The sequence below is a fragment of the Peromyscus maniculatus genome, chromosome 20 (assembly GCF_049852395.1).
Source record: "Peromyscus maniculatus bairdii isolate BWxNUB_F1_BW_parent chromosome 20, HU_Pman_BW_mat_3.1, whole genome shotgun sequence".
Taxonomy (NCBI): domain Eukaryota; kingdom Metazoa; phylum Chordata; class Mammalia; order Rodentia; family Cricetidae; genus Peromyscus; species Peromyscus maniculatus.
Genome location: NC_134871.1, coordinates 70,801,173 through 70,823,246, shown reverse-complemented (window position 1 = coordinate 70,823,246; position 22,074 = coordinate 70,801,173). Strand labels below are relative to the sequence as shown.

Sequence of the window (22,074 nt, the reverse complement as noted above, 5' to 3'; positions counted from 1 at the left end):
GTTTTCTCCATTGGGACCTTACATCTTTGCTGCCTTCAGGGTCTGACTCGCTGCTAACATCCTCGGTGTTGAGGTTCTCGAAATCAGATTCGCCCACAGCAATGGGCACCCGAACGGTCAAGTTTGGGTTGTTGATGAAGGACATGTGGTCCTCGTCAATGATGTACTTCTCCACACTGCTCCCGATGCCGCTCGTTGTACCGTTGCCATTCTTCTGGAAGTCGCCATTGCGGTGGATGTCCACGCCGGTGTGGTTGGCGATGCAGTTGGCCTTCTTTTCGTATAGTTCGTCCAGAGGTTTGACCTCATCTGCCTCCCGCTGCTTAAAGTGAGCCTGCATGAAGGCGTGCACTTTGACTTTGGTCCAAGCCACGCCCTTCTTGATTCGGATGACAGAGATCTGCAGGTTGTTCATCTCTCCATCATCATCGGTGGCTGCCAGGTTGTCTGCACTGAAGGAGCTCAGAAGCAAGGCCAGAAATAGGTTCAGCACCTACACCAGTGGCATCAGAAGAAAGAGCAACGGTGGAATTAGAAGTTATCCGTTTTACTCGGGGTTACAGATCGGAAGCCAACAACGCCACACTGACCACAGACTTTCTCTTTGGCTCCTATTGTAGTTCATTTTGTTTATTTATATGTGCTAAGGGTGAATACATGGCCTTGCGCATGCGAGGCCAGCACTCTGCCAGCATGCTGTGTCCAGAATTTCCACCTGGTATTTTAAATGTGCACGTCCCCAGATGGGGATTTCTGCTGGTTTTAAGAGAAGGTCTCTGCACCTTCCTCAGCTCCTTATACGTTTAGATTTGTACATACATGCCCTCAATATATTACCCCTTTTCCTTTGCCTTTAAATGAATAAACCTGTGTGCTTATGACACAGGCAGCTTTTAGGTCACGCTTCCAGCAGTACTGGATAAACTGCAAAGACGCAGCCCAGAGACACTGTGAAGAGAGCTGCAGCTACAGAACTAACTGCATGAAGAAACAAGGAAGGAAGCAAGGCAGGCGCTGGGGGGCCAGGGCGCAGAGAAAGGTGCTGGGTGGGGAATGTCAGGGGCTGCAGACGCATCTCCATGACTATTTTTTTTTTTTTTTTTTTTTTTTTTTGGTTTTTCGAGACAGGGTTTCTCTGTGTAGCTTTGCACCTTTCCTGGGACTCACTTGGTAGCCCAGGCTGGCCTCGAACTCACAGAGATCCGCCTGCCTCTGCCTCCCGAGTACTGGGATTAAAGGCGTGCGCCACCACCGCCCGGCTGACTATTTTTATTATGGGAGAGCTGGGGCTGGCAACGCGCCCACTGCAGGCCATCTTCTGACGGAAGAAAAGGGAGAAAAACTGTCGTCTGAGTTGATAGGGATGTGTGAACGGTTTTCTTACTGCCGAGTGCACAAGTCACCCGGTGACCATGGGGCAACGTCTGTGGACAGTTCTTTGTCACTGACATTGGGAGGCGCTGCTGGCAGCCAGTGGATAGAGACCGGGACCCTGATAAGTTCAACAGTGCGACAGGCCCACGGCAAAGTACGCAGCCTGAGACTTCAACAGTGCCCAGGTGGGCAAATGCCGACTTTTCTAAAAAAGGAAACTGTGTAGTTGGAAGGACAGACAGACAGACAAAAACCCTGAACAGCTATGTGACCTTGGAGAAGGGTGTGGGGGTCACTTAACCTTACTCTGTTTCCTTTTTTCAGTCATGACCAAGGGTCACCAGGTTACGGTGGTGTCATGACTCAGTAGGCACTCCGACAATAAACACCTGAAGCAGACCTGGGCCAAGGAAAACTTCAACAGAGAAGGAAGGAAGGTGGTAGAGAAGCCCAGTGGCCTGGGGCAAAGAACGAAAACAGGTCGGAACTGGTACTAACCACCAAGTTGCCGATGACCATGACCATCATGAAGACGATGAGGCACATGGCCTGGCCGGCCACCTCCATGCAGTCCCACATGGTCTCGATCCACTCCCCACACAGCACGCGGAAGACGATGAGGAAGGAGTGGAAGAAGTCGTGCATGTGCCAGCGCGGCAGCTCACAGTCCTGGTTGATCTTGCAGACGCACTCCTTGTAGCTCTTCCCAAAGAGCTGCATCCCCACCACGGCAAAGATGAAGACGATGATGGCTAGCACCAGGGTCAGGTTGCCCAGGGCCCCAACGGAGTTCCCGATGATCTTGATCAGCATGTTCAGGGTGGGCCAGGACTTGGCCAATTTGAAGACTCGGAGCTAAGGAAAAAAAAAAAGAAAAGGAATGGTAAACCATTGTCTTACGACATCGCTGAAATAAAAACGTAAAATTAGGAAGGTTGGCTCAAATTTATTTATCACCCTTAGGAAATTCTCAGAACTTTCTAATCGTGTCTCAGACTAAAAGATTAAATTGAGTTATTTATAAAAGAAAATTGGTTATTTTCATAAATTAAATGAAAAGTTTAAGGCTGGGACCCAAGGACCTGCCTCTGGATCTCTATGCTGTTCTGAGTCAGTCCTTCCTGATTGGATTCCTCATTTCTCAGAGAGAAGCCAGCAAAGAGCATGCAATCTGTGGGGAACCTCAGGGACAGCGGACAACACATCTGTTTCCTAAAAACCAAGCATTAGAGAAGCCTAAGGATTTCCTTTGGCTTGCCAACAACTAGCCAGTGGCTGATAGAAGAAGGTGAGATGTTCAAAATAATTGGGGGGAATTACAACTCCCGAGTAGAGGCAGAGCACATTCGGCAGACATCTGTGGAAGGGGCAACCGCTGTTACTAATTCAGAAAACGTCAGTTGTGGTAGTGCCTGTCAATCATAAGTGTTTACACTCTGTAGTAATTACAAGGTCCTGGCAAACAGGCTGAGAATTATGTTGCAGGAAACCATGGTGTGTTGGCCAAGGGGATAATGATCAGTGTTCGATGTCACTTCTTACAATACACAGACATTTTGTAGATGTCAACAGCAGTCATTTGTGCCAACCGGAACTGTGGGTCTTATGTGAAAGCTTGGGATTCACCCACGTGCCACTCAGGACTACTCACATTGCTTTCCCTGCCTGGCTTCTAATTTATTCAAAATATTAGTCTTCAGGCTTTTTCTACCACCCAGCCCTTTCTCTCCTAATTGAGATAAGACTACTTTTTAAAAAGTCAACTATGGGGGGGTGGGGCTGGAGAGGTGGCTCAGAGGTTGAGAATACTGATGGCTCTCCCCCCAGAGGACCCAAGGTCAATTCCCAGCACCCACACGGTGGCTCACAACCACCTGTGACTCTAGTTCAAAGGGATCTAGTGCCCCCTGTGGTCTCCTCAGGCACTGCACGCAGTGTGCAGACACGCAGGTAACCGACCCATACACATAAAGGGAAAATAAATAAATAAATCTCAAAACAATTAAACCAGCTGTGGGCTGGGTCCTAAGCTGTCATTTCAGCAAGGTGACATGGGTGCCATCTCCATCCTGGGAGCGCCACTCCAGTCCAGCTCTTTGATAAGTTGACTGTCTCAGTGAGAACTGTGCTAGGTACTGTTCTGACTCAAGACAGGAACAGAGAAACCCCAAGGCCACTCAGATTCTCCAGGGTGCTACTCACGCCTGTGTTTATGGTTGCTCTCTGCAGATCTCACTAACTTCTTCAGAATCGTTTAGCAATTTAAACATTTCCTTATACAAATACGTTAATAAAAGTGACATTAGTCACTGATAACATGGAAAATTAAGCCAATGTTCAACCATAATTTCAATATAATTTAATAAAACACTATTTTCTTTTTAATTTCTGAAAGATGTCACCATACAGAAGAAATGAAGAAACTATTTTTGAACACGTAGGTTCTCTCCACTTCGGGCTGATACAGAAACAATACAACAGCCAGCCAAATGATCTCAGACGGTCCCAGGGCTCCTTCCTCTTCTGAATTAACTGTATTTCCTGAGGAACCTCTAAAACTTAATTTCTTTAGCTTATTGATTTCAAAACCCAATGTTTACACCTTGTTATATATAGCAGAAAAGTTTTCAAGATTTTAGTGGAGAAGTCAACTAAGTGGCCGCTGCACTGGGGCAGAGGACACTTCAGGGGACAGGACAGAGGACACTTCAGGGGACAGCCTACGTTAGCTATACAAAGTGATTTCTAGCAGTTAGCTGTAAGACAGGAAACGTGCAAAGGAACTGGAGAGATCTGAAATACCAGTCGGAAAGACCGGAGCACGGACAGCCCTTCCACGTCTGCGAGACCCAGCTCCATTAAACTGAGGGAGACAATGAATCCGTCAAAAATGTTCCAGCCTTCTTGGAAATAATAATAGGGATCCATGGCTATGAGCTTCAGAAACATTTCGGCCGTGAAAATCCCAGTGAATACCTGAAGAAGGAGAGGGAGGCGTAAGGAGGGAGCACTGAAAAGAACACTCCTTATCATCTCTTGAGTACGACATGCCCAAGAATCCAGAGCCAGCCTTGGCCTCGACACTGCCGGCCACCAGCACCTGGACAGCCTGTGAGCACCCCCGATTGATACAGGAGAGTCTCTTTTTGTCTGAATGAAGTTTCCGACTCCGTCACCAGAGCCACTCAGTTTGGACTGTGTAGCATGTGGTTAGGAAATAAGCTAAGCGTAGGAACAGGACACAGGCTACCCCCCTTTTAAAGGTCAGCAAGCATCTGGTGATCTAACTGTATGGGCAAGTAATTACACTCAGCAATAATTTATCTACACTTCAAAGTAGCTAGAGAGGACTCTGGAAGTTATTACAAAGAAAGATAAATGTTGCAGGTGTCAGATTTGTAACCTGCCCTGAACTGATCATTGTACAATGTGTCTATGTATTAAAATGACAGCTGCACCCTGTAAACACACACAACTATGTATCAATTAAAAGAACATAACACTTGTAAAAAAAAAAAAAAAAAAAACTCTTCTAGTGTTTAGGTTCCCAATACACCTATTGTTTATGATTTGCTATTGTATCTTACCAAACCTAATCATATGCTGCAGCTTAAGTGATAAAAGCAATCAGATGTTGCCTAAAGTGTATAAAACCAGGAAAAGTCCACAGTATCCCCACTTTGCATATAGCCACCATTTTACATGATCTCTTTCTGAGACTTTTCGTGCAGATGTTGCAATATCTAATCTTCCCAGCTGTCGCGACTCCGTTCTGCTGCCATGCCCTCTTCCCAATCCATTATTGCCCGTCACTGCTCCACTGGATGGAGCATTCCCCAGGAATTTCCTCACTGTTGGACACTCTGGTGCCTACGCTCACTCCGCAGTACGGTGCGCAGGAACCACTCCCTTCTCTCCCATTTCTGCTGCCCACAGAACACCTTGTATCTCCTGGTGCTGTCCCCATCCCACAGGCCTTAGGAAACGCTGAAAGAATGTCAATTACAGGACAGAGGCCTGCGACAAGGATAATACCTTAGGCGGGTCACCACGTACGACCCTTACTGATTATCACATTGTCACAGAGAACTTTTTATGCGACAATAGGCTTGATACCATAGTAATCCGGGGGGGGGGGGGGGGGGCTGAGGCCAGCTGCTGGGGCAAAGCAGGGCAGCAGGGACCTCGGCAGAGGTGCTTCCCGGCAGCAGAAGTCAGTTCTCAAGAAGGTAACGTGGTCATGCAGACGAACAGCATCGGCCATCAGAGCCAGGGAGAGGCTTCCTTCCACTATGGAGGACCAGTCCCGGGAGGGCCTCTCGAGGTGGGCTGAGATCTGCCTGGGGTAGCTACACTGCGCTGGCACCGGGGTCCCAGTGGGATGGGAAGGCATCCACACCGAGCCGGACGGTGAAGCGGGGCTGAGAGTGAGAACGTGAGCAGGGTTAAGAGCGTCTCAGTGAGGAGGACATGGGGGCAGGAAGAGCGCCCCGCAGCAACGGCCGGTGTACGGTGAGGACAGTGCCTCAGAGAAGAGGCCCCATCTGAGGAGACAGGAAGTGAGGATGTGGTGTGGTGTGAGCCGGGCGGAAGTGAGCACGTGGGAGTGTCACACAGACAGGTGGCATGGTGTGAGGAGCCCCAGTCTAAGCAGGCTGGAGAGAACTCCCATTCCAGGGAAAGCCTGTGGTGGGGTGAGGAGCATGTCCAGGCAGGCTCGCATGGCTCTTCAAGAGTCAAGTAGGGCACACAAAATCAAGGCGTGTAGGTGGCCTGTGCGGGCTGTCAGTCTTGGAAGGATGAAGGACTCTCCCTATGGAGAGCAGCGGTCCAGGTGCTGAAGGGGGGCAGGCACCACCTGTGTGTGCTGAAGGCACCCAGCAGAGGGTACTGGACCTGGACCTGGGTGTCTACGTCCTGGGAGGCAATGCTGGGTGTATGATCACCTAAGTCTATCACGGGCACTGCTACCTGGCTTCTTATAGTCTGAGGAGTTGCAAAGGTAGAAAGGAAGGAAACGGAAAGATCGCCGTGGCGTTAGACTAGACCGGAAGTGGCAGAGTCCTCTGTGGCTGTCACTGGGTACAATGGGTTCATTCTACCAAGCAGGCTGCGTGTTGCTCTAATATGCACACCCGGATGCCAGTCTTGGCTTCAAAATACTACATTCACTGAGATGACCAGGGCTTCTTGAGAATGTCCTATTCAATTCTGGCACAGAAAAAAATGCAAAATTATCCTGGGTTATTTTTGTGGTACCAGAAAGCAAGGAAGAAACTAAAATATATCAAAAGGACACTGAAACCAGGTTGAAGGCTTCCCAATAGCAAATCAGGGACAGGGTGAACATAGAAGTAAATGACAGTACCACACTATAATAGAGTGGATAAAATGAGGAGCAGGAGTCCGTTCTGATAGGGAGGGACAAGCCAAAAGCCAATGACCAGGAAACTCAGATAACTCACAATGTTTCCCTCACAAGTGAATTAATCACAAATGGAAAAGGGTAACTGTGCAGAGAAGCCTCACACACCACCTAAGCCGTGATCCAGTGAGGACGGAACCGAAATGAGGAGACAACCGGAAGCTGGACTGGGTGGAGGCCATGAGCACCGGGCAGCCCAACACGGGTACTGTACCAAGCTGCCCGGCTCGGTGAGATTGCAGGAGGTCAGACACAGACCGAGGGAGTTCTGGAAAACGGGCATGTCATCTGCAAAGAGTAAAAGTGAAAAAAAAAAAAATAGAAGGAAGAGGAGGAAGAGGAAGAAGAGGAGAAAGAGGAGGAGGAAGAGGAAGAACAGGAGAAAGAGGAGGAGGAAGAGGAAGAGGAGAAGAGATGAGGCCTGCTCTGGGTAAAAGCGTATTTTAAGGATGGGAACTAAAAATGTATTAATAACAGTGTGTGAGGGCTGAAGGTGGAGATCCCACGTGTGTGGGAATGTGTGTGTGAGCTTGTGCAAGAAGGCGAACATGAGTGCAGGGAACACCGGGCAGCCGTCACCCCGAAGTTAAGCATGGAGCTGGATGGGGGCAGCTCCTAAGGAAGGGCGGGGTCTTGATGACCTGGAGGATTACTTCCAACTAATTTTTTACTATCAGAACTCAACAACGTCTCATCTTTGTACCAGGAAAACAGACCATCCGAAATGATAACGTCTTGATGTTTTAAAGCTGCATATTTTACCTTCTAAATAATATAATAAACACATGACTTAACATTACAGGAAATTTGGCGGAGATCCAGCTAATGGCAGAAACTGGATGATGGCCCAGAAGCTGGATTGGAGGGGAAGGCAGTTTGGAATTGAGAGTTTCTCATAAATAACCCCACGTGGGAGGTGAGATTCCACAGTGCAAGTGGTGTGGGGTGCTTTATGCACTACCCCCCTCCCCCATTTTAGGGGCCGTTATCTAAGGTACAAGGGGAAGTGGATTTTTTTGAGCAATACAGGGATCGACATGAGAAACAGAACGAGAGGAGGCAAAAACCCCACGAACAATCCAGAAATCCTTGGCTCCGGCTGATAAACCACCCACTGTCTTTGTCTCCCACTCTGTCACTGAGGTTGGTTCCTGCCAACAGCTCTAAGTGACGGCCTCAGAGCTCTGCAGAGAAGCCACAGCTGAGGGTGCAGCCCACAGCGCGGACGACGCCACGACAGGGGTGCACTCGCCCCCAACTAACCATCCCTTTCTGGTTAGCTGAACTCCAATGTCCCAAGTAAGGAAAAGAAGGCCCACAGCAAAACCACGCGGGAGTCATTCCATCGGGAGACCCTGCTCCGTCTTACCAGGTTTCCTACGGCCAAGACGTGCTCGAACTGTGGTGTCATGGGGTGATGCTCCATTGCCATAAACAGTGTGTTCAGAACGATGCAGATGGTGATGGCCAAGTCCACAAAAGGGTCCATGACGATCAAGTTCACAATCTCTTTCAGTTTGATCCAGTAGGGGTGACACTCCCAGATGAGGAAAGTGTTGGCAAACTTATACCAGCATGGCGGGCATTTTCTCTGAGACTCTTCCAGCTCTGGAATGCGCAAAGAACAAAGAGAGCTCTCAGTACATACACACACACACACACACACACGCACACGCACACGCACACGCACACGCACACGCACACGCACACGCACACGCACACACACACACACACAGAGAGAGAGAGAGAGAGAGAGAGAGAGAGAGAGAGAGAGAGAGTTTTTCAACCTGTGGGTCAATACCCTTTGGGGTGGGGGTGGGGTTTGTCGAATGACCCTTTCACAGGGGTCACCTAAGACCATCAGAAAACACAGATATTTACATTAGGATTCATAACAGTAGCAAAATTGCAGTTATGAAGTAGCAATAAAAACAATTTTATGGTTGGGGTCACCACAGCATGAGGAACTGTGTTAAAGGGTCACAGAATTAGGAAGGCTGAGGACCAATGGTGTAGAGAGAAAACAGGGCAGGTGGCTGTCACTGCTCATGCTGGGACTAGAGGGACTTGCCTGTGGATCCTCAGGTTTCCTTCCCTATAGGGAGAAGGGCAGGTGCCCTCCCGACAGCATCCATCTACACATACGTCTCAGTGCGCTAGGCACAGGACAGGTCCCGGTGGTCAGGAGCTTGGCCCCTGGAGTCTGACCCCCAGTTCAGCTGGCGTCGGCACTCGTGAACGGGACGACCTAAAGCGAGGTGACTGACCTCCAGGGCTCAGCAGCGACTTTGTAGGTCCGAGCAGGAAGTGAGCTGCTCTGCTCTCGTCTAAGGAGGTTACGCACGCGTGGTTAAAGGGGAGAGATGCTGTACATCAGGCAGCGAGTGCAGAGCCCGGCACAAATCCTCGGTTACGGAAGGCGCTCTGTTCTACAGTGTGCCATTACATTTTTATCAGAGCCGCCATCAAAAGTATAAACACTGAGGCTAGGAATACCTGGGCTCAAGTACTAGGCCAGACACTTGCTGATAATTGTGGGACCATGAAAAAGAAGCCGTTTATAAATTTTCAATTTTAATTAATTAATAATTAATTAAATTAATTATTTGGGTGAGAATTAACCAAGTTGGGGGCTGGGAGCGATGGCCGTCAGTAAAATGCTCACCACACAAACATGAGAGCCTGAGTTCGGACCCCAGGACTCACGTAAGCGCCCAGCACACCAGTGCATGTGTGGAACCCCAGTGCTGGCGAGACAGAGACGGGCAGATCCCTGCAGCTCACTGGTGCCAGCCCAGCCTCCTGACCTCTGGTCTCCATGCGAATGTGCACACATGCGTATCTTCACACGCCTATACTAACACACACGTACGCACAACACACACAGAACTAATTAAACACGCTAAACTATCTGTGAAGCGCCTCAGCACCCCCCAGCAGACAGCGAGCGCTCTGGAGAGTGTCTGGCAGAAATGCTGTCTCCACCAGCAGAAAAGGCAGCGATGCCAAGAAGCCACGGCAGAAGGGTGCAGCCCGCAGCGCGGACGACGCCAGCACACCTGTATCCACCATGTTCAGAGGACGGGCCGGCGTCCCCACCTTCAGGAGGCTGCAGGTCACAGCTGAGTCAGCCACACGGGGAGCACCCTCCTCATGTCCCTCTCTTCCTGGCTCATCTCTCGCTCTTTCCTGCGTTCACGCTTTCCTTCTCTCCCTGCAGCCTCTCTCTCCCTCCCCACTGCACTGGCCTTCTTTCCCCTCCCCTTACTTTCTCTTGCGCCCTCTCTTAAAAGAATCTAGTTTTTCAAACACCTCCTGTGGCCCATACGTAACGGAGGTAAGCCAAGAACTACTCTGGCTGAAGTGTGAGCAGGAGCTTGGGATCAGCCCAAGGGACGCCCTCCTTCCCGGGTGACCTCCCCAGACACACCCACACATGGAAACCCTCCTTCCCTGGTGACCTCCCCAGACACACGGACACATGGACGCCCTCCTTCCTGGGTGACCTCCCCAGACACACCCACACATGGATGCCTCCTTCAGGAGGTCCCCCAGACCTGGGAGACTCTCAGCACTGAAAAGACACTGACTACATGGTCTCTCAGATTATTTAGGAGGCCAAAAAAGATGACTGGGTGGCTAAGGCTGAGAGCAGCTCAGCTTGTAGCCACATCAACCCAGGGACAAGGCTTAGGTGACAAAATTCTCCTCAAATCACAGGAAACGGAACAGTTAGGATCACAAAACTCAAGTTCCTCATGCAGCGAAGGTGTTCTTCACAAAGCCTAACTTCAAACCAGCCAGACCCACATCTTAAGACCAAGGTGGTGGGAACCAGCCAGATGGACATCTCAAGACCAAGGTGGTGGAAACCAGACAGATGGACATCTCAAGACCAAGGTAATAGAAACCAGACAGTTGGACATCTCAAGACCAAGGCAGTAGAAACCAGACAGACAGATATCTTAAGACCAAGGTGGTGGAAACCAGACAGACGGACATCTCAAGACCAAGGTCTGCAGGACCTCAACCCCAGTTACACTGATGGAATAAAAATAAAGTTCTCCCTGGAGCTGGGCACCCTTGTAAGCCTAGCACTCAGGAAACTAATGCAGGATGATCACCACAAATCTGAGGCCAGTCTGGGATAAATAACAAGCCCTGGGCTAGCTAGGGCTGCATAATAAGCCCCCAATTTTAAATACGAAATCCACCAACAATCAAATAAATGAATATAAACAAAATAAACAAAAATTTCCAATGTTTCCCCAAGAACAGGGTGGCTGCTGTCAGCCATCCCGCCTGTCCTTTCTGCAGCCAGCTGGCTGTGGCTCAGGGTGATGGCTTTATTTTAGGTAGGGTGGGTATCTGACTGGCTCCCTGGTTGCTAAGAAAATGGTTGCCTTGGTTTTCGGATTGAAGGGCCCCAGTGAGAGGCACGTGGGAGTTTGCGTGGGAAAAGAAGTCTGTGAAGAGAATCTGCCTCGGCTTCTTTCTCTCAGAACTCCCTCCTTTCCCAAGGTAAATTTAGTTTGCCTCCCCAAAAAAGAAAATGAAAAGGTTCTCTTATTTCCATAAATTCTTATAGTACATATTTGGAAATCTGGTTCCGTTCCTTTTTTACCTCCTCCCTTCTCCAAATGTCTGCAGCTCGGCGGCTCGGCTGTGGAAGAAGAAGCCCTGACTGTTCACATTTGAGAGATGACATAATTACCACACTACACAGCTCGAGGCTCCAGGTCCTACCAGAGATCAAGGGGTTCTCCACCCTCCCGGCGGCCAAAAGATCCCCACGGGTCACCTGTACCCTACCCCTCATCTATGTCCTGGGGCTGGGGCGAGCCTTGGGTGATCAGCTCCACAGAGGGTACAATGAGCGTGGGAAGTGGAGAAGATCCTTGACTCAATGGGGAGGCTTGATAGTTTCTTTTTAGTTCGTATTATTTTGAGTCAGGGTCTCATTATGTTGCCTCACGGGGTTCTCTGGATCTTCCTGCCTCAGCTTCCCTAGTGACAGAACTGTACCTGTACCTGTACCTGATGTTTTTACAGGGGCTCTGCCGTCATGGCCAGGCCCCACAAGCCTCCACGGTACAGTGTTTGTTGGGGGAATGAGCTCAGATAAAGGAGTGAAGTGTTTGAAGGTTTACGAAGTTTCTCCTACACTGCTTCTGGAACTTTTAGAGGGGTCACCCACACGTCTCGGTCCTAGGAATACTGGAAACCGTCTTCAAAGTGCGCCTGTTAAGTTCGTCACGACGGAGACTTTGATGGACCAACGAGTTTCTGGTAGGGGTTTCCCTCAGCTCGACTCGACAACTTTCAGCAATTTTTGGCTAGGCCTCTGCACTTCCAGCTGAACCAAAGAGGTGACGGCAGACACTGACGGCTCCGGCGGGGTGATGCTGGAGAGGCCGTGAGTGTGCGGCCAGTTCTCTCCAGGGAATCAGCCCCTCCACCCACCATCACTACCGCCCCTCCCGCCTCGCCAGGGTCTTCTCTCCTCCCTCAGCTTTAGTGCAGGCCTACATCTCACCCAGCTCCGCAGCATCCCCGGAGCTTACGGCTCTGCTAGCTGGGGATGTGGTGGAGTCCACTGCACACGGCTAAGTGAGTTTTCAATAGGATGGTGTGAGGAAGGGCAGAGAGATTTTTCTCCTTAAGAACAGGGTTCTAGAAATCTCACTACAGTATCTAAACCTTTAGATAGGCAAGAGTCTGTTTCACTGGTTCAAAATCAATGAGATCTTTGGATTAGATCAACGTCAGAGCTTCCCAACTTTAAGTGTGGGAAACAGGAATGATGACTCATTTAATGTAGCAGGCAGTAAACACAGCAGCATCCATGGTTAAAGTCAGTTAATGTCTCCAGTCTCCTCACACTAGTCAGTTCGAGCTCATTGGCTTCAACTAAAGGGGTCAGGACACAGCACAGGACAGGAGGGTGTCTGGGCTCGGGTGGGAGGACGGGTACAGGCTACGGGAAGAGTCGGGCCTACCAACAGAGCCGAGCCGCACGGCCACAACTGCAGCCACAGCCGCCTCCAGCCCGGGGGACGCTAGTGGAAAGTAGAGCATGTGGGAGCAGAATGGGGAAAGACAAGGTCAGTTTTTAAGGGGCAAGTGCCCCAGTGGCCTTCTATCCAATCATGGCTTCCACAAGGGATTCCAAGCACAGCGAAGCCCAGTCTGACAATGTTGTCTGAGTCTCCACGCTGGCTGAACCCTATGCCAGGCCACTGCAATGAGCAATCGGTAATTGCTGCTCTGGACAGATCGTTCTCTTGTTCCCATGTCCCCTGCCAATCATGAATGAATCTACAGAGTTTGTTCTTCTTCCTCAACTGCCATGCACACTTGGAAAGATCCTGTCTTGGTCTCTAAGTGAATAATAAAATGAGTCAAAATTCTCAGACTAGTGTTTCTCAACTTGGAATTCTTATAGTCTGCAGTAATTTGCCTGAAACCTCAAAACACAAGCCACCAAGCTTGAAGATGTTCCTTCAGACACTGAACACAACGGGAACTGAAAAAACTAGAATGGACAGTGGTTGTCCGGGCAGCTGGAGGGAGGCTGCTCAATTTTTAACAATTAGACAGACTTGACCTGATGCTCTCTTAAGCCCAGTTATGGTGTGTCTCCTTTTTTTTTCTGGGGGTAACAATACTCCTACAGGGGTTTCTTAGGAATTCTCTTTCCAGGGCACCCATACCCCAACACACACACACACACACACACACACACACACACACACACACACACACGTCCTGTGGCGAGCAGGACACTCCTAAGTGCCATCACCTCAAGGATCATGGTGAGCACTGAGACTGTGTGTGTACTCTGAGAATAGCTATCTAAAGGTAAAGCAGCACTGGATGAAGAAAATCCTCACAGAAATGGGACTCCCATGTGAGGGACCCTAGTCACTGCATTCACCTCCAAGAGGAGCCTGGGATACATATAGGACTGCAGAGAGAGTGGTGATCGCCAGAGGTACCATGGCCTAAAGGAAAATTCTCAGCAGTTCCATGGTAGGCCAAGCTGTGTCAGGGAGAAAATGGAGCCTGGAGAAGTCAGCACAGTGACATCACTGGAGACCAGTTAGGATTCAAAAGTAGTGGCTTTTCCCCTGTGGCACAAAGTCTTGGGGAGAGACTCTTGGTTTGGGGTTTATCTCATTACACATCACACGTTATCTGTGGATGTGTGGGGTGTCTGGAGAGTGGCAGAATTAGGGGCCATCAAATGCACAGAATGTGTTCCTTCAGAAAACATCTAAAGGGCTGCAAGTCACTAGAGGGGAAAAGAGGATGTTGTGAGGCCGAGGCCAGGAAGGGACTCCATCACGTGGAATGTGCCGCTCTACCCACAGCATCTACCCAGGACGGTTTCACTGGAGCCTCTAGGGACCCTCCAGCCATTCCGCGCCCTTCCTCCATCCTTCTCGCCTCTGTATGATGCTGGAGGTAGACCTTAGGCCTTTATTTGAGTCTCCAAATGCGGCTTCCGGAGGACAGTCTGTGGCCCTGGTTTCTATGTTTGGTATGATCTATTGCAAAGGCTCAGAGTTTTGCAAAGCTCACATGGAGGGGCAGGGTCTCATTCGCCACGCACACGACACACTCCCAGATCGGTTGCTCCGACAGGGACCCGGGCGCATACCTTCCACTAGCGTGTTGGTGACGACACTCATGATGCTGTTGATCCTGTCCTTCCGCCCGTAAGAGGCTAGCTGCTCCATGGAGACCAAGAGAGACCCAGGGCCTTTCTTCTTGATTTCCACTTCGGTTGTTGCCTAAAACGACAAAGAAACACAACAAAGCAAAACGGGGTGAGTGGAGTCTGGTACACAAGGCTTGGGTCCCACTGGATTGACAGTCCAGAGTGTGAGCAAAAGCCCTGTGATCTGCATCGCTCTCTTAAAGTCGTGAACATTTTCTATTAGTTCTGTGAGAATCTCATATGTGCTTTGATTATGGGCACTCCCTTTCCCAACTTCTCCCAGGTCCGCTCTCCCGATTCCCTACCCACCCAACTCTGTGTTCTCCTACCTCTCCCAGCAGCCAGGGGCAGACTCCACGCCTACCTCCCCTCTCCACGCTGGCATCTGGTCTGGCTTGAGCTGCCACAAGTCTTACCCAGCTGTGAGCTACAGTTAAGAACCGGCCAGCAAGACATCCTGATAGTAACCACTTTCTAACTGGATTTAGGTCCTGCTTCCTAGGACATTTAAGACAAATAAACTACTTGACCCTATAATCCTACTCACTTTAAGAAACAGAATGCAGTAAGTTGGCCATGGGTCATATCTAATCAAATCTTCAATGAACTGCTACTCTGGCTGGGACCTGAATACCTCATCTGGTCAAGCATGAAGTAGGAAACCGCACCCTGGGGCACTACAACCCTGTCTTTCCGGCCTCACCTTATAGCCACAACATCTGGCTGGAGTTGATCTATTGCCAAAATAAGTCAAATTCACCTCCACCTGGAACTCGGGAGGTTGAGCTCCTTCCCAGATGCTGCTTCTGCCTGGAGAAGTGCCATGCCCATCCCTTCTAAATGGTGAGCAAATATCAGCCTGGCTAAGTGTTAGGAAGCCGGGGCTCTAAGCCCTCTCCAAGCCATAGAAGAAAGTGAGAGAAGACTGATCTTAATTGTACCATATGCTCCTCTGGACATTTGAAAGTGGCCAATTTAAAAAAAAAAACACCTCATTTTTATGCTGGGTGTAGTGACACACGCTTTTGATCCCAGCACTAGTGAGGCAGAGGCAGGCAGATCTCTGTGAGTTCAAGGCCAGTCTGGTCTATAGAGTGAGTTTCAGGACAGCCAGAGCTACATAGTAAAATACTGTCTTGAAAACAAACAAAAAACAAAAACAAAAAAAAACCACATTTAATTAAATTACAATGTTTAAATTTCCCAACCAAATAAAATATAGATGGTAAATACATCACTGTGTTGTTATAAAATATATTTGTTTAATGCTTAATAGTGGTGTACTGGGCTGCAGCCGAGTTTAGGACCACCACCACCATCACCTCCATCGTTTTTAACGTGGATGTGAGTGCTTTGCCTGTGTGCATGTCTGTGTACCACGTATGTGACTGGTGCCTGTGGAGATCACATCCTCTGGAACTGGAGCTACTGACAGCTGTGAGAAGCCACGTGGGTGCTGGAACTCAAACCTGGATCCTTTGGAAAAGCGGTGGCCTTTCCAGCCCCCAGGGATGAGTTTCTTACTGCCCCTGGATTATGCTCTTTGTGACATCTACAGCAGACCAGTCTCAGTGGATGGTTTAAAAACCACCTCTTCAGCCACCATACTGTCCTGAATTAGGCCGCCTCTGTGGTCTTTCCTGCTCCTTCCGTGGTGGCTTAGACAGACAGTCACCATTTCCAGCACAGGAAAAGACATGTTCATATGAGTCGAGAGAAGCATGCCAGATCAGTTCCAAAATGATCTTGGTTGTCTTGGAAATAAAACACTTCTAAGGAGCTCCCCAGACCCCTCGGTCCTTACACGCTTTAGATCTGAAAGACGGCAGAGGGTAATTCCCAGCAGAAGACAACATTTATCTCATCAAAGTGTTGACGCACACTGTCTGTCTTACCGACGACTCACACTGTCTTACCGACAACTTACACTGTCTTATCGACGATGCACACTGTCTTACCGACAACTCACACTGTCTTACCGACGACTCACACTGTCTTACCGACGATGTACACTGTCTGTCTTACCGACGACTCACACTGTCTTACCGACAACTTACACTGTCTTATCGACGATGCACACTGTCTTACCGACAACTCACACTGTCTTACCGACGACTCACACTGTCTTACCGACGGTGCACACTGTCTTACCGACGACTCACACTGTCTTACCGACGATGTACACTGTCTGTCTTACCGACGACTCACACTGTCTTACCGACGATGTACACTGTCTTACCGACGGTGCACACTGTCTCACTGACAGACATTTGGTTCATGGGGGCCTTACTTGTTTGTGCAGCAGAGCCACAGAAGAAATGGAGAGGATGAAGAACTGATTTCCTTGGGGATTCCAACTGAGTGCTATAAAAACATCTGTGTATGTAAGTGTGACTGACCCATTATCTCAGATAAATGCACATTTCTCTGAGGAGCCACTTTTTGCTATAGTTTCCATTCTGATAGAACATTTAAGAAATCAGATTAACCTACTACACTGCAGAAATGATAATCATGTGAAAATGAACATAAAAAGGCTCTGTATATTAGACACTTACTTCTGCCATTGGATTGATTCTAGACTCTTACTGAGTTGACCCCTCGATCAATCTACAGGGTATATGACAGATGGTTTTCAGAATGTTCTCTCCCAAAGAACCAAACGACGACTAAGGAATGGGAAATTACATATAATATGGTTTCAGTATCTTACTTTTTCTGCATCTGTATAAAACAAGATACAACTATGGTGGTATGTTACATCTACATACAACTTCTTCAGAATATATTAGTAATGACCTTAAAAACCAAGATCAGTGAAAGCAGAGTCTAAAAGATGGAGTGAGCTCACTGGGCCATCATTGAGGATCCCCGCTAAGGAAGCCCACATTCTTGCCTCTGCAGGGCCGCGGACTGGACTCACGCCACGTGCTCTTTACTCCCAGTCTTGGCTGTTGTTTAAAAATCTCCCATAAACCACAAAAAGTTGACCTTCCAGCTTATTAAGTCAGAACAACTGTTATTCCTGTCTCCTTCTGGCCAATGGAAGGAGACCAGAGAGAGGGTACAGGGAAGTGAGTGTCGTCAGACTGAGAACAAAGCGGATGCATAAGATCACCTCACAGACACGGAAAACCAGCATCTACAAATCAAACACCTCTGTGACACTGTAGCTCAACAAACCTAAAGGGAACAGGCAGCGTCAGCCTGACTAGAGAGAGACAGCACCACACCTCTGGTCAGACTTGAAACGCTTTCTTTAACATAGGAAAGAAGCTGTCTTCTCTCATCACTCCTGTCAGCTGAATCTGAAGTCCAGGCTAGTGCAATAAAGAAAATAAAAAGGTAAATACGGCAGCTATTTACAGAAAATATTATTGTATATATAGAAACTCTATGAAATTTCCTCCAAACCCTCCACAGCTAATAGAACCAAGATGCTACAATGTATAGAATGGAAAAATCTACTGTATTTCTATATCCCAGCAATTCTTCAAAAATAAAGCTCTAAAAATTGCATCTTTATGGTAATATAGAATAAAACTATTTAAATATGTGAGACTTTCATGATAAATTATGCAACTTTCCTGAGAGATACTTCAGGAGACTTAAATAAAGGAGTATATTTTTATTTATACTAGATAAATGATGTCCACTGATACTAAAATTAAGATGTCCTCTCTCTTCAAATAGACTCACCAGTTCAGGGTAATGCCTGACAAAGTTCAAGGCTTTTCGGAAGAAATTGATGTTTCTGAAATTATTAAGGACATGTAAAGGCTGGAGAAAGAAAAATGAATCTTTAGAAAGACTGAGAATGTTAAAATAACCTCCTGAAGGACATCCGTCATACACCTCTAAATGCACACAGAGTTTTGTTTAAAAGATTTGTACTACCCCATTTCAAAACTTCTCACAAGGTGGGAATGAAGAAGGCTAGCATGCGTTGACAGAATCAGAGAATGCAGGGGGCGGGGCGGACGCCAGACATGACTCACAGTGCATGAAACGACGCGTTTGCCTGAGGTTCCGACATGACGGGAAAAGAAAGCCTTCACAAGTGGTGCTGAAAGACTGAGGATCCATCAGGTTAATCCTCACTTCACTTCATATACAAAAATTAATTTGAGAAGACCGGAGATGTGACTATGAAACCAAAAGCCATTAAGCTGTCAACAACATTTTCATAACATTGAAGGCAGAGGCAGAGTTCTTGAACAAGATGCAGAAAGCAATATCACAAAATGAAAATTGATGTTGGATTTTGTCATAATGGACCTATATCTAGAGCATCAAAGAAACTAGCAACAATTCAATAAAATGAGTTAACAGTGGTCAAGAGATCTCAAACAATGCACTAAAGAGTTTATATGCATTCCCACACTCAACTGCCTCGGTCACTGCATGCCCCAGCCTCACCAGGGCTCAAGACAGGCTTCACACTGGCCTTGGAACCAGGTGGGATCTTCACTCTCCTAGTTCCCCAGTCTTATCGCCAGGTTTGTAGGAGAATACCTACTGTGGCGCTCCTTCCTCTCTGCCCCCATCCCAGGGACTAAGCAAATCCTCCCCACAGCCTGCATTCTTCACCCATCTCTTTGTTTCTCCCTGGAAACCAGCTGGCCATGGTCCTGTCCTCCAGTGTCAATTACCCAGGCTTATCCCTAGCTCTGTGACAACCACTAGCATGGGCCTGTCTTCCCTGTGGACCCACAGATTCTTCTGGCAGGCACAGCTTTCCTTCCCTCACGTACCCTCTCAGCCCCTCACCCCCACCTCCCCACCCTTCTAGCCCATCCCCATTCTTGCATATCAGCTCCCCAAACCCAGAAACAAGTTCTACCCAGGATTCCCAGTGACCACACCCAGCAGGGACTAAGTCTGAGAGGGCAACAAGACCAAATCAACACTTAGAACCACAGTCATCCCAGACCCAGATGCCTAGACTCCAGCCTAAAAACACAACCAGTAACAACCAGGACAGTATTTCCACCAGAGCCCAGCAGACCTACTACAGCAGGCCCTGAGAAATTCGATGTAGATAAAGCACAAGGTAAGGACTTCAAAATAGCTCTTATGAATATGCTCAAGGACCTTAAAGAAGCTATGAATGAATCCATTAATGAAATCTATGAAAACACAAAAAACCAGTGAAATGCAATGAAGAAAAGAGCTGAGCACATGAAAGTGGAAATGGAATCACGAAAGGAAACCCAAATTGTGGTAAAACTGGAAATGAAAAATTTAGGAACTCAAACAAGAACCTCAGAGGCAAGCCTCACCAAGAGAATACAAGATACAGAAGAGAGAATCTCAGGCACTGAAGACAAAATAGAAAAAAATGGACACCTCAGTTAAATCTAAAAAAAAAAAAAAAAAACTAACAAACAAACAAAACATTCAGACACAAAACATCCAGAAGATCTGGGACACTATGAAAAGACCAAATCTACAAATAATAGGAATAGAAGAAGGAGAAGAAACCCAGGCCAAAGGAACAGAAAATACTTTCAACAAAATCATAGAAGAAACCCGGGCGGTGGTGGCACACACCTTTAATCCCAGCACTCGGGAGGCAGAGCCAGGCAGATCTCTGTGAGTTCGAGGCCAGCCTGGGCTACCAATTGAGTTCCAGGAGAGGCGCAAAGCTATACAAAGAAACCCTGTCTCAGAAAACCAAAAAAAAAAAAAAAAAAAAAAAAGAAAAAGAAAAAGAAAAAAAATCATAGAAGATTTCCCTAACCTAAAGAAGAGGTGTGTATCAAGGTACTAGAAGCATACAGAACACCAAACAGCAGAAAAGAAAGTCAAGAAAGTCCCCATGACACATAAAAATCCAAATAGTAAACATGCAGAACAAAGAAAGAATATTAAAAACTGCAAGGAAAAAGGACCAAGTAACATATAAAGGCAGACCTATTATAATAACACCTGACTTTTCAGTGGAGAGTCTAAAAACCAGAAGGGACTGGACAGATGTTCTACAACTCTAAGAGACCACAGATGACAGCCCAGACTACTATACCCAGCAAAACTTTCAATCATAATAGATGGAAAAAGAAAGCTATCACACACACACAAACAACAACAACAACAAATTTAAGTAGTATGTAGTCTACAGAAGGCACAAGAAGGATAACTCAACCTGGAAAGGTCGATCACCCTGAAGAAAACATAAGGAATAAACAATCTCTGACAAACAGGTTGAAAGAGGGGCAGGGGGCAGGGGGAACCCCAAGACATAACACTTAACCAACACTGCTCACTGGTAAGTCTCAACATCAATTTTCCAATATAAAGACACAGAACGGAAGTGAAAACAGGCTCCATCCTTCTGCTGCATCCAAGAAACACATCTTAACATCAAGGACAGATATCACCTCAGGGTACAGAGATGGAAAAAGATGTTCCAATGGTACCCCTGAACACTCTAGAACAAACAGAAGAAATAATGCCCAAAAGGAGTAGATGGCAAGAAATAAACTCAGGGATGACATCAATAAAATCAAACAAACAAATCAATGAAACATTGGTTCTTTGAGAAAATCAGTAAGACTTACAAACTCTTGACTAAACTAACTAAAAGAGGGAGAAAATCAAAATTAGAGACAAAAAGGAGAAATCCAGAGAATTATGAGAATATACTTTAAAAACCTGTACTCCACCAAATTAGAAAATCTAAAAGAAATGGATAATTCTCTTGATATACACCACCTACCAAAGTTGAGTTAGGACCTGCTGTGGCCATGTCAGAGGAGCAGCAGGTGGCAATTTAAGTTCAAGGTGTCAGCCCACCAGGAGGTGCATAGGCAAGACCCCAAGACCACAGACCCAGGAATGTCTTTTGCTTCTGCTCTGCCTTCCCATATCTGCTGCATCTTTCTCTGGTATCTGGCATAGTGTGAATGGGTGTGGGGAGATCCCCACTGCCTGTAATGTAGTGTGTTTATCTCTTGGATACATCCTGTTCTACTGGGCATTTTCACCTGTGGATTATTAGGAAGATTTTTTTCTTCCCTAACTGTACTGTCTAACTGATAATAATAATGTTAGTTTAGAGTTTTGATGATAAAAAAATCTAACAAAAAGGAAGTGCCACTCTGCTAGAACACATGAGCTTCTTCTACTGAGGAGCCCTATAGACTGTGGCTTAGGTTAACGATTAAGAAAAACAACTGAGTTCCAGTAGCCCAACTAGTTTAAATTCTTTTAACCTTAGTGTTGGGAGATGTGTTCACAGGTTTCAGAGTTGTCACAGCTGAAACAAAGCTCTGAGAATAACTTAGACTAAGATGTTTTTGTCCAATAGCTTTGAGGTGAAAAACCCAAGAAGATAATCTAAAGTTTTAGAAAGACACACAGTTGAGTGAGAAACTCTTTAAGGTCAGGGAACAAGAACAAAGCAGCCCAATTATTACTAGCTGACGCACTTTTCTTGCTAGGATTGGTTGATGACCAAAGGTGATGATTAATTCCTTAGACCCATTTTTTACCTCAATCTCTTGATATTAAAAAAAAAAAAAAACTATTGATAAGTGTGTACGCATCCCAA

General features: G+C 47.3%; 1 protein-coding gene across 4 annotated transcripts in view; it reads right to left on the bottom strand.

Moving 5' to 3' along the window:
* Scn8a (sodium voltage-gated channel alpha subunit 8) overlaps positions 1-22,074 on the bottom strand; it is a 182,578-nt gene that overhangs the window by 34,625 nt on the left and 125,879 nt on the right. For all 4 annotated transcript variants that reach the window (XM_076556863.1, XM_076556860.1, XM_076556862.1 and 1 more), the window contains exons 13-17: positions 14,463-14,595; positions 8,169-8,407; positions 4,177-4,350; positions 1,873-2,229; positions 23-493 (exon numbers count right to left, since the gene is read on the bottom strand). In XM_076556863.1, the coding sequence (XP_076412978.1) occupies positions 23-493; positions 1,873-2,229; positions 4,177-4,350; positions 8,169-8,407; positions 14,463-14,595 (1,374 nt within the window). The remainder of the gene's footprint in view (positions 1-22; positions 494-1,872; positions 2,230-4,176; positions 4,351-8,168; positions 8,408-14,462; positions 14,596-22,074) is intronic.